Source organism: Salmo trutta, chromosome 13, assembly GCF_901001165.1.
Source record: "Salmo trutta chromosome 13, fSalTru1.1, whole genome shotgun sequence".
NCBI classification, from domain to species: Eukaryota; Metazoa; Chordata; class Actinopteri; order Salmoniformes; family Salmonidae; genus Salmo; species Salmo trutta.
The window spans coordinates 29724052-29741405 of NC_042969.1; the positions used below are offsets into that span (position 1 = coordinate 29724052).

Sequence of the window (17354 nt, forward strand, 5' to 3'; positions counted from 1 at the left end):
AGCTGTCAATTAGCTCACTGTGACATGTCTCTCTGCTCTGGACCCAGACACACGCTTTAGATTGGATCAGGAGGATGTTTCTCCACACTTCAATCGCTCTCTGTCTCTCTCTCTCTCTCTCTCTCTCTCTCTCTCTCTCTCTCTCTCTCTCATCTCCCCCCTCCTCTCTCTCTCTCTCTCTCTCTCTCTCTCTCTCTCTCTCTCCCCTCTCTCCCCCCCCTCTCTCTCTCTCTCTCTCTCTCTCCCCCATCTCTCTCGCTCTCTCTCTCTCTCTCTCTCTCTCTACCCCATCTCTCTCCCTCCCCTCTCTCTCTCGCTCTCACTCTCCACCATCTCTCTCTCTCTCGCTCTCAACTCCCTCTCTCTCTCATCTCTCTCATCTCTCTCTCTCTCTCTCTCTCTCTCTCATCTCTCTCTCTCTCTCCCTCCCCTCTCTCTCTCGCTCTCGCTCTCCCCCATCTCTCTCGCTCTCTCTCTCTTTCTCTCACTCTGTCTCTCGCCCATCTTCACCTAATGAGTCATTGTTTAGTTTGCCTGTTGGTTTAGCTTAGCACGGACATTAGTTTATTCATGTATTATTTGTCATTGGTTTTGTTAATAGATCAGAAAGCTTTGATAGCACTCCCAAACCTACACTATATATACAAAAGTATGTGGACACCCCTTCAAATGAGTGGATTTGGCTATTTCCTACTGACAGGGATTTAAAATCCAGCACATAGCCATGCAATCCCCATAGACAAACATCGGCAGTAGAATGGCCTTACTGAAGAGCTCAGTGACTTTCAACGTGGCACTGTCATAGGATGCCATCTTTCCAGCAAGTGCGTTCGTCAAATTTCTGCCCTGCTAGAGCTGCCCCGGTCAACTGTAAGTGGTGTTCTTGTGAAGTGGAAACGTCTAGGAGAAACAACAGCTCAGCCGCGAAGTGGTAGGCCACACAAGCTCACAGAACGTCTGTCATCGGTTGCAACACTCACTACCGAGTTCCAAACTGCCCCTGGAAGCAACGTCAGCACAATAGCTGTTTGTCTGGGTCTTCATGAAATTAGTTTCCATGGCCGAGCAGCCACACTAAAGCCTAAGATCACCATGCGCAATGTCAAGCATCGGCTGGAGTGGTGTAAAGCTCGCCGCCATTGGACTCTTGAGCAGTGGAAACATATGAATCACGCTTCACCATCTGACAGTCTGATGGACAAATCTGGGTTTGGCGGATGCCAGGAGAACACTACCTGCCCCAATGCATAGTGACAATTGTAAAGTTTGGAGGAGGTGGAATAATGGTCTGGGGCAGTTGTTCATGGTTCGGGCTTGGTCATAGACACACACACACACACACACACATAGACACATAGACACACACACACACACACACACACACACACACACACACACACACACACACACACACACACACACACACACACACACACAGACACACACACACACACATAGACACACAACACACACACACACACACACACACACACACACACACACACACACACACACACACACACACACACACACACACATAGACACACACACACACATAGACACACACACACACACACACACACACACAGACACACACTCCTGTGGGATTTAGTCTCTGGGCAGAGATGAAAATAGGTTTGATTATAAAAAGATAAATATAATTCATGAGAGGAATGTGTGGGTGATTGCAGTGGGGATTGTGTGTGTGTGTGATTGAGTGGCACTCTCGGTGTGTGCATCTGGCGTTTCCCCCACCAGGGAAATCCGGAAGGGTACTGAACGGGGGTGCGACGCCCACCACGTCCCTCTTACTCCCAGCAGAGACTCATACTGGGTTCCTTCTGAGGTGGGCCAGTGCCTGAGGGACCAAAGAGGGGGATAGATCGATTGAGAGATGGAGGGAGGGATGGAGAGATGGAGGGAGGGATGGATGGAGAGATGGAGGGATGGAGGGATGGATGAAGAGATGGAGGGGGGAGGGATGGAGACATGGAGGGAGGGATGGAGAGATGGAGGGAGAGAGGGAGAGTTGGAGAGATGGAGGGGGGGTGGAGAGATGGAGGGAGGGATGGAGAGATGGAGGGAGGGATGGAGAGATGGAGGAAGGGATGGAGAGAGGAGGGAGGGAGAGAGGGATGAAGAGGGGTCTCCTCCCATCCCTCTCCTCTATCTGTCCCTCTCTCCATTTTCACCATCCCTCCATTTGTTTCCAATCTCTCTATCGCTAGAGAATAGCGTTAGCAGGAAGTGGGTAGTGTTTGACTGATCATGCAGTGTTCCACCGTTTCCATGGTGATCTAGTGTCGACACAGTGTCACCTCTATTGTCTGACTAATTGTTTTGTAGCTCGCTTGGTGGCACATTGTCTTTCACTGTCATCACTCTCTCTCTGTCTCTGTCTCTATCTGTCTGTCTCTGTCTCTCTCTGTCTCTATCTGTCTGTCTCTATCTGTCTCTGTCTGTCTCTGTCTCTATCTGTCGGTCTCTATCTGTCTCTGTCTCTCTCTGTCTCTCTCTGTCTCTCTCTGTATCTGTCTCTGTCGCTATCTGTCTCTGTCTCTATCTGTCTCTGTCTCTCTCTGTCTCTGTCTCTCTCTGTCTCTCTCTGTCTCTCTCTGTCTCTGTCTCTCTCTGTCTCTGTCTGTCTCTGTCTGTCTCTGTCTCTGTCTGTCTCTGTCACTATCTGTCTCTGTCTCTGTCTCTGTCTCTATCTGTCTCTCTCTCTGTCTCTCTCTGTCTCTCTCTGTCTCTGTCTCTGTCTCTCTCTGTCTCTCTCTGTCTCTCTCTGTCTCTGTCTGTCTCTGTCTCTCTTTGTCTCTCTCTGTCTATCTCGGTCTCTGTCTCTCTCTGTCTCTGTCTGTCTCTCTGTCTCTCTCAGTCTCTGTCTCTCTCTGTCTCTCTCTCTGTCTCTCTCTGTCTCTCTCGGTCTCTGTCTCTGTCTGTCTCTCTCTGTCTCTCTCTGTCTCTCTCTGTCTCTCTCTGTCCCTCTCTGTTTCTCTCTCAAACAAGGTGGTGTGACAGTGTGTAGCTAGTAGTAATGAATCTGTTGTAAAGGCAGGTGACTCCTTATCTCATCAGTTCTCTGTTCTACGGGCCTTTTCTGTACACTTCTCAATGTCACACAGGGCTCAAACCTGCCTTTTGGCTCCACACACACACACACACACACACACACACACACACACACACACACACACACACACACACACACACACACACACACACACACACACACACACACACACACACACACACACACACACACACACACACACACACGTAAACACACATAAACACACACAAACACACACACACACATATTAACCCTAACTAAACCCTGGGATGAACTGTGTCTCTCAGCTGATAACACCAGAACATACAGATATAAGATGACCTTACATTGTCTGCTGTACAGTCGTGGCCAAAGGTTTTGAGAATGACACAAATATTAATTTTCACAAAGTCTGCTGCCTCAGTTTGTATGATGGAAATTTGCATATGCTCCAGAATGTTATGAAGAGTGATCAGATGAATTGTAATTAATTGCAAAGTCCCTCTTTGCCATGCAAATATACTGAATCTCCAAAAAACAGTTCCACTGCATTTCAGCCCTGCCACAAAAGGACCAGCTGACATCATGTCAATGATTCTCTCGTTAACACAGTAGTGAGTGTTGACGAGGACAAGGCTGGAGATCACTCTGTCATGCTGATTGAGTTTGAATAACAGACTGGAAGCTTCAAAAGGAGGGTGGTGCTTGGAATCATTGTTCTTCCTCTGTCAATCATCGTTACCTGCAAGGAAACACGTGCAGTCATCATTGCTTTGCACAAAAGGGCTTCACAGGCAAGGATATTGCTGCCAGTAAGATTGCACCTAAATCAACCATTTATCGGATCATCAAGAACTTCAAGGAGAGCGGTTCAATTGTTGTGAAGAAGGCTTCAGGGCGCCCAAGAAAGTCCGACAAGCGCCAGGACCGTCTCTTAAAGTTGTTTCAGCTGCGGGATCGGGGCACCACCAGTACAGAGATTTCCCAGGAATGGCAGCAGGCAGGTGTGAGTGCATCTGCACACACAGTGAGGCGAAGATTTTTGGAGGATGGCCTGGTGTCAAGAACGGCAGCAAAGAAGCCACTTCTCTCCAGGAAAAACATCAGGAACAGACTGATATTCTGCAAAAGGTACAGGGATTGGACTGCTGAGGACCGGGGTAAAGTCATTTTCTCTGATGAATCCCCTTTCTGATTGTTTGGGGCATCTGGAAAAAAGCTTGTCCGGAGAAGACAAGGTGAGCGCTACCATCAGTCCTGTGTCATGCCAACAGTAAAGCATCCTGAGACCATTCATGTGTGGGGTTGCTTCTCAGCCAAGGGAGTGGGCTCACTCACAATTTTGCCTAAGAACACAGCCACGAATAATGAATGGTACCAACACATCCTCCGAGAGCAACTTCTCCCAACCATCCAGGAACAGTTTGGTGATGAACAATGCCTTTTCCAGCATGATGGAGCACCTTGCCATAAGGCAAAAGTGATAACTAAGTGGCTCGGGAAACAAAACATCGATATTTTGGGTCCATGGCCAGGAAACTCCCCAGACCTTAATCCCATTGAGAACTTGTGGTCAATCCTCAAGAGGCGGGTGGACAAACAAAAACCCACAAATTCTGACAAACTCCAAGCATTGGTTATGCAAGAATGGGCTACCATCAGTCAGAATGTGGCCCAGAAGTTAAATGACAGCATGCCAGGGAGGATTGCAGAGGTCTTGAAAAAAAAGGGTCAACACTGCAAATATTGACTTTTTGCATCAACTTCGTGTAATTGTCAATAAAAGCCTTTGACACTTATGAAATGCTTGTAATTATATTTCAGTATTCCATAGTAACATTTGACAAAAATATCTAAAGACACTGAAGCAGCAAACTTTGTGGAAATTAATATTTGTGTCATTCTCAAAACTTTTGGCCACGATTGAACAGTATACATTTACTGCGTCTCACTTGCATTCATACTACTATAATAGGATCTAGAATCTATAACTCCAAAATCCATACAGAGCCTTTTTAAGTAAGCCAGACAATGTAACACATACACACACATGTACACACACACACACACAGACACACACACACACACAATCCTCTCGGTGTCTGAGAAGCTAAATAGTTGATGGATGGTGTGAGCGGAGAAGAAATGGTCTGTTGATGTCTCTAAAGGTTTGTAATTGCTGCATAGAAAGGATGCTCAGTAGCCTGGAATATTGGCCTTAATGGGATTATACTGGGGTGGAGATAGAGAGAGAGAGGGAGATGAAGAGAGAGAGAGGAAGAGGAGGAAAGGAAAGGGAGGGAAGGAAGAGCAGGAGGGTAAGGGGTTGAAAGAAAGGGGATGCATTTAGATGATTCACTTTAATGTCACTCTCTCTCCTGTCTCTCTCTCTGTCCTGACTCTCACTCCTGTCTCTCTCTCTCTCCTGTTCCTCTCTCTCTCTCTCTCTCCTGTCTCTCTCCCGTCGCTCTCCCTCTCTCTCCTGTCCCTCTCTCTCTCTCCTGTCTCTCTCTCTGTCCTGACTCTCACTCCTGTCTCTCTCTCTCTCCTGTTCCTCTCTCTCTCTCTCTCTCCTGTCTCTCTCCCGTCGCTCTCCCTCTCTCTCCTGTCCCTCTCTCTCTCTCCTGTCTCTCTCTCTGTCCTGTCTCTCACTCCTGTCTCTCTCTCTCTCCTGTTTCTCGCTCTCTCTCTCCTGTCTCTCTCCCGTCGCTCTCCCTCTCTCTCCTGTCCCTCTCTCTCTCTCCTGTCTCTCTCTCTGTCCTGTCTCTCACTCCTGTCTCTCTCTCTCTCCTGTTTCTCTCTCTCTCCTGTCTCTCTCCCGTCGCTCTCCCTCTCTCTCCTGTCCCTCTCTCTCTCTCCTGTCTCTCTCTCTCACCTGTGTCTCTCTCTCACCTGTGTCTCCCTCTCTCCTGTGTCTCTCTCTCTCCTGTCTCTCTCTCTCCTGTCTCTTGCTCTCCTATCTCTCTTTCTCCTGTATCTCTCTCTCTCTCCTGTCTCTCTCTCTCCTGTCTCTCTCTCCTGTCACTCTTTCTCCTGTCTCTCTCTCTCTCCTGTCTCTCTCTTCTGTCTCTCTCTCCTGTCTCTCTCTCTGTCCTGACTCTCACTCCTGTCTCTCTCTCTCTCCTGTTCCTCTCTCTCTCTCTCTCTCCTGTCTCTCTCCCGTCGCTCTCCCTCTCTCTCCTGTCCCTCTCTCTCTCTCCTGTCTCTCTCTCTGTCCTGACTCTCACGCCTGTCTCTCTCTCTCTCCTGTTCCTCTCTCTCTCTCTCTCTCCTGTCTCTCTCCCGTCGCTCTCCCTCTCTCTCCTGTCCCTCTCTCTCTCTCCTGTCTCTCTCTCTGTCCTGTCTCTCACTCCTGTCTCTCTCTCTCTCCTGTTTCTCGCTCTCTCTCTCCTGTCTCTCTCCCGTCGCTCTCCCTCTCTCTCCTGTCCCTCTCTCTCTCTCCTGTCTCTCTCTCTGTCCTGTCTCTCACTCCTGTCTCTCTCTCTCTCCTGTTTCTCTCTCTCTCCTGTCTCTCTCCCGTCGCTCTCCCTCTCTCTCCTGTCCCTCTCTCTCTCTCCTGTCTCTCTCTCTCACCTGTGTCTCTCTCTCACCTGTGTCTCCCTCTCTCCTGTGTCTCTCTCTCTCCTGTCTCTCTCTCTCCTGTCTCTTGCTCTCCTATCTCTCTTTCTCCTGTATCTCTCTCTCTCTCCTGTCTCTCTCTCTCCTGTCTCTCTCTCCTGTCACTCTTTCTCCTGTCTCTCTCTCTCTCCTGTCTCTCTCTTCTGTCTCTCTCTCCTGTCTCTCTCTCTCCTGTCTCTATCTTTCCTGTCTCTCTCTCCTGTCTCTCCTGTTTCTCTCACTCCTGTCTCTCTTTCCTGTCTCTCTCTCTCATGTCTCTCATGTCTCTCTTTCTCCTGTCTCTTTCTCCTGTCTCTCTCTCCTGTCTCTCTCTCTCTCCTGTCTCTCTCTCCTGTTGCTCTCTCCTGTCTTGCTCTCTTCTGTCTCTATCTCTCCTGTCTCTCTCTCCTTTCACCCTTTCTCCTGTCTCTCTCTCCTCTCTCTCTCTCTCCTGTCTCTCTTTCCTGTCTCTCTCTTTCCTGTCTCTCTCTTTCCTGTCAATCTCATGTCTCTTTCTCCTGTCTCTCTCTCTCCTGTCTCTCTCTCTCCTATCTCTCTCTCTCCTGTCACTCTTTCTCCTGTCTCTCTCTTCTGTCTCAATCTCTCCTGTCTCTCTCTCCTGTCTCTATCTTTCCTCTCTCTCTCTCTCCTGTCTCTCCTTTTTCTCTCCCTCCTGTCTCTCTTTCCTGTCTCTCTCTCTCATGTCTCTCATGTCTCTCTTTCTCCTGTCTCTTTCTCCTGTCTCTTTTTCCTGTCTCTCTCTCTCCTGCCTCTCTCTCCTGTCGCTCTCTCCTGTCTTGCTCTCTTCTGTCTCTCTCTCTCCTGTCTCTCTCTCCTTTCACTCTTTCTCCTGTCTCTCTCTCATCTCTCTCTTCTGTCTCTCTCTCTCCTGTCTCTCTCGTCTGTCTCTCCTGTCTCTCTCTCTTCTGTCTCTTTCTCCTTTCTCTCCTCTCTCTCTCTCTTCTGTGTCTCTCTCTCCTGTCTCTCTCTCTCTCTCTCTCCTGTCTCTCCTGTCTCTCTCTCTCCTGTCTCTCTCTCTCCTCTCTCTCTCCTGTCTCTCCTGTCTCTCTCTTTCCTGTCTCTCTCTTTCCTGTCTCTCTCATGTCTCTCCTGTCTCTCTTTCTCCTGTCTCTCTCTCTCTCCTGTCTCTCTCTCCTGTCTCTCTCTCTCTCCTGCCTTTCTCTCTCCTGTCTCGCTCTCTTCTGTCTCTCTCTCTCCTGTCTCACTCTCTCCTGTCTCTCTGGTCTCCCTCTCTCCTGTTTCTCTCTCTCCTATCTCTCTTTCTCCTGTCTTTCTTTGTCCTGTCTCTCTTTGTCCTGTCTCTCCTGTTTCTCTCTCTCTCCTGTCTCTCTCCGTCCTGTCTCTCTCTGTCCTGTCTCTCTCTCTCCTGGCTCTCTCTCTCCTGTCTTTCCTGTCTCTCTCTCCTGTCACTCTCTCCTGTCTCTCTCTCTCATCTTTCTCTCTCTCCTGTGTCTCTCTCTCCTGTTTCTCTCTCTCCTGTTTCTCTCTGTCCTGTCTTTCCTGTCTCCTGTCTCTCCTGTTTCTCTCTCTCTTGTCTCTCCTGTGTCTCTCTCTTTCCTGTCTCTCTCTCCTGTCTCTCCTCTCTCCTGTCTCTCTCTCCTGTTTCTCTCTCTCCTGTTTCTCTCTCTCCTGCTTCTCTCTCTCCTGTCTCTCTCTCTCCTGTCTCTCTCTCCTGTGTCTCTCTCTCCTGTCTCTCTCTCTCCTGTTTCTTTCTTTCCTGTCTCTCTCTCTTGTCTCTCTCTCTCTTGTCTCTCCTGTCTCTCTCTCCTTTCTCTCTCTCTCCTGTCTCTCTCCTGTCTCTCCTGTCTGTCTCTCTCCTGTCTCTCTCCTGTCTCTCTCTCTCCTGTTTCTTTCTTTCCTGTCTCTCTCTCATGTCTCTCTCTCTCTCTTGTCTCTCCTGTCTCTCTCTCCTGTCTCTTTCTTCTGTCTCTTTCTTCTGTCTCTCTCTCTCCTGTCTCTCCTGTCTCTCTTGTCTCTCTCTCTCCTGTCTCTCTTGTCTCTCTCTCCTCTCCCTCTCTCCTGTATCTCTCTCTCTCCTGTCTCTCTGTCTCCTATATCTCCTGTCTCTCTCTCTCCTGTCTCTCTCTCCTGTCTCTCTCTCTCCCGTCTCTCTCTCTCCTGTATTGTGTGTGTGTGTGTGTGTGTGTGTGTGTGTGTGTGTGTGTGTGTGTGTGTGTGTGTGTGTGTGTGTGTGTGTGTGTGACTCACGGCTGGGGAGTTGTTCTCAGTCTAGAAGTTTTTTCCACTGCAGGGGGTTGTGGGTAGAGATGACTTTGCTTTGAGCTCTAGAGGGAAGGAAGTTCAGATTAACACACATACTGTACACACAAACATACACACACACATACACACAGACAGACATTCAGACAGACACATACTGTACACACAAACATACACACACACATACACACAGACAGACATTCAGACAGACACATACTGTACACACAAACATACACACACGCATTCAGACACACACATACACACACAAACACACACACAAACACAGACACAAACAGATACACACACACACACATATCGAGCAGGAAAGAAGAGGGGCTTATTTTGAGAGGAGAGGAAAAACAAGTGTGTAGGAAATAAACAACAACAATAACAACATCAGCTAAGGACAACAGGATAATGATCAGCCTTAACAACAACAACAACAAACTAAGGACAACAGGATAATGATCAGCCTTAACAACAACAACAACAACAAACTAAGGACAACAGGATAATGATCAGCCTTAACAACAACAACAACAACAAACTAAGGACAACAGGATAATGATCAGCCTTAACAACAACAACAACAACAAACTAAGGACAACAGGATAATGATCAGCCTTAACAACAACAACAACAACAAACTAAGGACAACAGGATAATGATCAGCCTTAACAACAACAACAACAACAAACTAAGGACAACAGGATAATGATCAGCCTTAACAACAACAACAAACTAAGGACAACAGGATAATGATCAGCCTTAACAACAACAACAACAACAAACTAAGGACAACAGGATAATGATCAGCCTTAACAACAACAACAACAACAAACTAAGGACAACAGGATAATGATCAGCCTTAACAACAACAACAACAACAACAAACTAAGGACAACAGGATAATGATCAGCTCAAACTGACTAGCTGAGAAACCAATGTGTGCTAAAGCACATCATATGAATTATTATTAAACACACACACAATCACACACACACCCCTTCCCTCTCTTCCCCTCCCTTCTGTCTCGTCCTCTCTCCACTTTGCCTTCTCCCCTCCTCTCCCCCTCCCACTCTCTCTATGAAGCAATAGTGAAAATGAGGCCTCAATAGCTTCAAAGGGTTGTAATGCACCCAGCAATTTACTTTGACTGACACACTTCGGCAGGCAGGCTGGCTGGCTGGCTGGCTGGCTGGCTCAGACAGCCTTTTACAGCGAAGGGGAGATTGTCTCTCTCTCTCTCTGTGTGTGTGTGTCTGTGTGTGTGTCTGTGTGTGTGTGTGTGTGTGTGTGTGTGTGTGTGTGTGTGTGTGTGTGAAGCAATCAGCCTCCCACAGTTCCTTCTCAGACAGGGGATGGTAGCAGACATGTAGAGGACAAACACATATGACAGAGAAATCATCATCACCCGTTACTCTGCCCCACCAGGCCATCAGGCTACCATGACCACTACACACCAGCAGCAACACTGACGGCCGTGTGTGTGTGTGTGTGTGTGTGTGTGTGTGTGTGTGTGTGTGTGTGTGTGTGTGTGTGTGTGTGTGTGTGTGTGTGTGTGTGTGTGTGTGTGTGTACCGGAGGTTTTTGTATTTAGTAAGGATCCCAGGATCAGCAGCTTCTCTTCCTGGGTCCAGCAACATTAAGGGAGTTATGTACAATTACATGACATTACGTTTCATAACACTTTTCACAGCACAGTGTGTTCCCTCAGGCCACTACTCTACTACCACATATCTACAATTCAACATCCATGTGTACGTGTGTGTAGAGTGTGTCTCTTATCATGTGTATGTCTGTCTGTGCCTGTGTGTCTTTTCACAGTCCCCACAATCTGATTCTACTTCTTGAAGCAGTTTCCTGATGTGGAATAGAGTTCCATGTAGTCATGGCTCTATGTAGCACTGTGTGCCTCCCATAGTCTGTTCTGGACTTGGAGAGACCTCTGGTGGCATGTCTTGTGGGGTATTTATTTATTTTATTTTATTTCACCTTTATTTAAACATCTACACGTTCCGCTAGCGGAACGTCTGCTCCAATATCCAATGATGGGCGGGGCGCGAAATTCAAACTCCTCTAAATCCGAAAACTTACACTTTTCAAACATATGACTATGTTACAGCTATTTAAAGACAAGACTCTCCTTTATCTAACCAAACTGTCCGATTTCAAAAAGGCTTTACAGCGAAAGCAAAACATTAGATTATGTCAGCAGAGTACCCAGCCAGGAATAATCACACAGCCATTTTTCAAGCTAGCATATCATGTCACATAAACCCAAACCATATCTAAATGCAGCACTAACCTTTGATGATCTTCATCAGATGACACACCTAGGACATTGTGTTATACAATACATGCATGTCTGTTCAATCAAGTTCATATTTATATCAAAAACCAGCTTTTTACATTAGCATGTGACGTTCAGAACTAGCATTCCCACCGAACACTTCCGGTGATTTTACTAAATTACTCACGATAAACGTTCACAAAAAGCATAACAATTATTTTAAGAATTATAGATACAGAACTCCTCTATGCACTCGATATGTCCGATTTTAAAATAGCTTTTCGGATGAAGCACATTTTGCAATAATGTAAGTACATAGCCCGGCGTTACAGGGCTAGCTATTTAGACACCCACCCAGTGTAGCCTTCACCAAAATCACATTTCCTATAAGAAAAATGTTCTTACCTTGCTTGTTCTTCATCAGAATACACTGCCAGGACTTCTACTTCAATAACAAATGTAGGTTTGGTCCCAAATAATCCATCGTTATATCCAAACAGCGACGTTTTGTTCGTGCGTTCTAGACACTATCCCAACGCTAAATCTCGGCCACGAGCATGACGCAAAATATGACAAAAAATTTCGAAATATTCCATTACCGTACTTCGAAGCATGTCAACCGCTGTTTAAAACCAATATTTATGCAATTTATCTCGTAGAGAAGCGATAATATTCCGACCGGGAATCTGCCTGTCTGTAAACTGAGGAAAAAACCGAAAGCCGGGGGCGGGGCGTGTCACGCGCCTAAGGCTTAGTCCATTGACTGACCACTCAGCATTTGCTCTCGTGTGCTTCAGCCAGGGCTTTGAATGACATCATTCCTGTTTTTCCCGGGCTGTGAGACTCCATTGTTGACGTGAGAAGTGTCACGTAAGAGCAGAGATCCTTTGTAAACGATAGAGAGAATCAAGAAGGGCAAGAAATGTTCAGACAGGGTACTTCCTGAACAGAAGCATCTCAGGTTTTTGCCTGCCATAGGAGTTCTGTTATACTCACAGACACCATTCAAACAGTTTCAGAAACTTTGGAGTGTTTTCTCTCCAAAGCTAATAATTATATGCATATTCCAGTTTCTGGGCAGGACTAATAATCAGATTAAATCGGGTACGTTTTTTATCCAGCCGTGAAATTACTGCCCCCTAGATGTAAGAGGTTAACCAGGTAGGCAAGTTGAGAACAAGTTCTCATTTACAATTGCGACCTGGCCAAGATAAAGCAAAGCAGTTCGACAACATACAAAAACACAGAGTTACACATGGAGTAAAACAACATACAATCAATGATGCAGTAGAAAAAAATAAGACTATATACAATGTGAGCAAATGATGTGAGATAATGGAGGTAAAGGCAAAAAAATGCCATGGTGGCAAAGTAAATAAAGTATGGCAAGAAAAACACTGGAATGGTAGATTTGTAGTTTGAAGAAAGTTAAAAGTTAAAATATAAATAATATGGTGCAAAGGAGCAAAATAAATAAAATAAATAAATACAGTAGGGGAAAAGGTAGTAGTTTGGGCTCAATTAAAGATGGGCTATGTACAGGTGCAGAGATCTGTGAGCTGCTCTGACAGCTGGTGCTTAAAGCTAGTGAGGGAGATAAGTGTTTCCAGTTTTAGAGATTTTTGTAGTTCGTTCCAGTCATTGGCAGCTGAGAACTGGAAGGAGAGACGACCAAAGGAGGAGTTGGCTTTAGGGGTGACCAGAGAGATATACCTGCTGGAGCGCGTGCTACAGGTGGGTGCTGCTATGGTGACCAGTGAGCGGAGATAAGGGGGGACTTTACCTAGCAGGGTCTTGTAGATGACCTGGAGCCAATGTGTTTGGCGACGATTATGAAGTGAAGGCCAGCCAACGAGAGCATACAGGTCGCAGTGGTGGGTTGTATATGGGGCTTTGGTGACAAAACGGATGGCACTGTGATAGACTGCATCCAGCTTGTTGAGTAGGGTATTGGAGGCTATTTTGTAAATGACATCGCCGAAGTCGAGGATTGGTAGGATGGTCAGTTTTACGAGGGTATGTTTGGCAGCATGAGTGAAGGATGCTTTGTTGCAAAATAGGAAGCCAATTCTAGATTTCACTTTGGATTGGAGATGATTGATGTGAGTCTGGAAGGAGAGTTTACAGTCTAACCAGACACCTAGGTATTTGTAGTTGTCCAAAAATTCTAAGTTAGAACCGTCCAGAGAAGTTATGCTGGATGGGCGGGCAGGTGCAGGCAGCGATTGGTTGAAGAGCATGCATTTAGTTTTACTTGTGTTTAGGAGCAGTTGGAGACCACGGAAGGAGAGTTGAATGGCATTGAAGCTCGTCTGGAGGGTTGTTAACACAGTGTCCAAAGAAGGGCCAGAAGTATACAGAATGGTGTCGTCTGCGTAGAGGTGGATCAGAGATTCACCAGCAGCAAGAGCGACATCATTTATGTATACAGAGAAAAGAGTTGGCCCAAGAATTGAACCCTGTGGTACCCCCATAGAGACTGCCAGAGGTCCAGACAGTAGGCCCTCCGATTTGACACACTGAACTCTGTCAGAGAAGTAGTTGGTGAACCAGGCGACGCAATCGTTTGAGAAACCAAGGCTACTAAGTCTGCCGATGAGGATGTGGTGATTAACAGAGTCAAAAGCTTTGGCCAGGTCAATGAATACGGCAGCACAGTAATGTTTCTTATCGATGGCGGTTACGATGTCGTTTAGGACCTTGAGCGTGGCTGAGGTGCACCCATGACCAGCTCTGAAACCAGATTGCATAGCGGAGAGGGTGCGGTGGGATTCAAAATAGTCGGTAATCTGTTTGTTGACTTGGCTTTCGAAGACCTTAGAAAGGCAGGGTAGGATGGATATAGGTCTGTAGCAATTTGGGTCAAGAGTGTCACCTCCTTTGAAGAGGGGGATGACAGCAGCTGCTTTCCAATCTATGGGAATCTCAGACGACACGAAAGAGAGGTTGAACAGGCTAGTAATAGGGGTTGCAATAATTTCGGCAGATAATTTTAGAAAGAAAGGGTCCAGATTGTCAAGCCCAGCTGATTTGTAGGGGTCCAGATTTTGCAGCTCTTTCAGAACATCAGCTGAATGGATTTGGGAGAAGGAGAAATGGGGGAGGCTTGGGCGAGTAGCTGTGGGGGGTGCAGTGCTGTTGAATGCAGTAGGGGTAGTTAGGTGGAAAGCATGGCCAGCCGTAGAAAAATGCTTATTGAAATTCTCAATTATAGTGGGCTTATCGGTGGTGACAGAGTTTCCTATCCTCAGTGCAGTGGGCAGTTGGGAGGAGGTGTTCTTATTCTCCATGGACTTTACAATGTCCCAGAACTTTTTAGAGTTGGAGTTGCACGAAGCAAATTTCTGTTTGAAAAAGCTAGCCTTGGCGTTTCTAACTGCCTGTGTGCATTGGTTTCTAACTTCCCTAAAAAGTTGCATATCGCGGGGGCAGTTCGATGCTAATGCAGAACGCCACAGGATATTTTTGTGTTGGTTAAGGGCAGTCAGGTCTGGGGAGAACCAAGGGCTATATCTGTTCCTGGTTCTAAATTTCTTGAAAGGGGCATGCTTATTTAAGATGGAGAGGAAGGCATTTAAAAAAAAATAACCAGGCATCCTCTACTGACGGGATGAGGTCAATATCCTTCCAGGATACCAGGGCCAGGTCGATTAGAAAGGCTTGCTCGTTGAAATCTTTCAGGGAGCGTTTGACAGTGATGAGTGGAGGTCGTTTGACCGCTGACCCATTACGGGTGCAGGCAATGAGGCAGTGATCGCTGAGATCTTGGTTGAAAACAGCAGAGGTGTAATTAGAGGGCACATTGGTTAGGATGATATCTATGAGGGTGCCAGTGTTTGCGGCTTTGGGGTTGTACCTGGTGGGTTCATTAATAATTTGTGTGAGATTGAGGGCATCAAGCTTGGATTGTAGAATGGCTGGGGTGTTAAGCATGTCCCAGTTTAGGTCGCCTAGTAGCACGAGCTCTGAAGATAGATGGGGGGCAATCAGTTCACATATGGTGTCCAGAGCACAGCTAAGGGCCGAGGGGGGTCTATAGCAGGCGGCAACGGTGAGAGACTTGTTTTTGGAGAGGTGGATTTTTAAAAGTAGAAGTTCAAATTGTTTGGGTACAGACCTGGATAGCAGGACAGAACTCTGCAAGCTATCTCTGCAGTAGATTGCAACACCGCCCCCTTTGGTCGTTCTATCTTGTCTGAAAACGTTGTAGTTAGGGATGAAGATTTCACAGTTTTTGGTGGACTTCCTAAGCCAAGATTCAGACACAGCTAGGACATCCGGGTTGGCAGAGTGTGCTAAAGCAGTGAATAAAACAAACTTAGGGAGGAGGCTTCTAATGTTAACATGCATGAAACCAAGGCTATTACGGTTACAGAAGTCATCAAAAGAGAGCGCCTGGGGAGTAGGTGTGGAGCCAGGCACTGCAGGGCCTGGATTCACCTCTACATCCCCAGCGGAGCAGAGAAGAATAAGTATGAGGGTACGGCTAAAAGCTATAAGAATTGGTCGTCTGTGACGTCCAGAATAGAGAGAAAAAGGAGCAGGTATCTGGGGGCGATAAAATAGCTTCAAGGTATAATGTACAGACAAAGGTATGGTGGGATGTGAGTACAGAGGAGGTAAACCTAGGCATTTAGTGATTATGAGAGAGATATTGTCTCTAGAAACATAATTGAAACCAGAAGATGTCATAGCATGTGTGGGTGGAGGAACTGAGAGGTTGGATAAGGTATAATGAGCAGGGCTAGAGGCTCTACAGTGAAATAAGCCAATAAACACTAACCAGAACAGCAATGGATAAGGCATATTGACATTAAGGAGAGGCATGCTTAGCCGAGTGATCAGAGGGTCCAGTGAGATTCAGACAGCTAGCCGGGCCATAGGTAGCAAGCTGGTGGAAGATGGGAGGGAGGTCTGTTTTTAGCCGCCTCGTGCGTTTCCGTTTGTGGGTTAGTGGGGTTCCGTGTGGAAGGGGGGGACCTGTCCAAGTTGGCAAAATAGTTAGTTGTAGTGGCCCAAGAAAAGTGTCCGACAGACCTATTCAGATCGCAGCCGAAAAGACAGCTAACGATTAGCTGGCCGCAGATGGGCGATCAGGTTACGTCGCGACGGAGGGGCCAGTTGGACAACTCCCTCGGGCAGATAACGTCGGTGATCCAGTCGTGAAGACCCAATGGGGCTCCGCATCGGCAGTAAAACGGGTCAGGATAGGTGAGTTGTAGCCCAGGAGACACTTCAGCTGGCTAGCTCAGGAATAGCCCACGAGTGGCTGACGGAACTCTTCAGCTGGCTAACTAGCTAGCTCCGTAATAGTGTGTGTTAATTCCGTGACCGACGTTGCCAATAGTCACTCAGGTAGCAGCTAGTTAGCTGCAAGATCCAGGTGTAAATGTCCAGAGCCTGCGGTAGAAATCAAGGAAAGGAGAGAGAATAGGTCCGATATGCTCTGGTCTGAGTCGCGCTGTACAAAAACTGGCGATAGCTTTTCGAGCTAATGGATAGCTGAGGACAGCTAACCGTAGCTAGCTGAACTTCAACGTTAGCCAGTGAAAATGGCTAACCTCTGGCTAGCTTCTGTCGTGGAATTCAGATGAGGTAAATAATACTTTCTTTTTTTTTTTTAATGAGGCGGGTTGCAGGAGAGTGCTTTGAGGTTGAGTATTTAGAATAAAAAAAAATGTAAAAAGATAAGTGAAGAAAAAATATGTAAATATATATATATATACACGGGACACGACAGGACGTCTGAACTGCTACGCCATCTTGGAATCAAAGGGTATGCATGGGTGTCTGAGCCACAGGATTCCCTGTTTGAGCCACAGGATTCCCTGTGGCTCAGTTGGTCGAGCATGGTGTTTGCAATGACAGCATGGTGTGTGCAACGCCAGGGTTGTGGGTTTGATTCCCATGGGGGGCCAGTACAAAAAGAATGCATGAATTGAAATGTATACATTCACTACTGTAAGTCGCTCTGGATAAGAGCGTCTGCTAAATGATGTAAATGTAACGTAAAATGGGTTTGAGCTGTGTGCTAGTAGTTTAAACAGTCACCTTGGTGCATTCAGCAGGTCAATACTTCTTACAAAAACAAGTACCGTAATTTCTGGACTATTAAGCCACACCCACTGAATTAAAAAATATATATTATTTTGAACATAAATAAGCCGCACA

The 17354-nt window shown here is 46.7% G+C and overlaps 1 protein-coding gene across 1 annotated transcript in view; it reads right to left on the reverse strand.

Annotated features, from left to right (window-relative positions):
• Positions 1-1421: 1421 nt before the first annotated feature.
• Positions 1422-17354, reverse strand: part of LOC115205619 (keratin-associated protein 5-1-like) — a gene marked incomplete at both ends in the record, with an annotated part of 17550 nt that continues 1617 nt past the window's right edge. Inside the window, 2 exons of the mRNA XM_029771790.1 lie at positions 1422-1599; positions 3152-3326. Of these exons, the coding sequence (XP_029627650.1) occupies positions 1422-1599; positions 3152-3326 (353 nt within the window). The remainder of the gene's footprint in view (positions 1600-3151; positions 3327-17354) is intronic.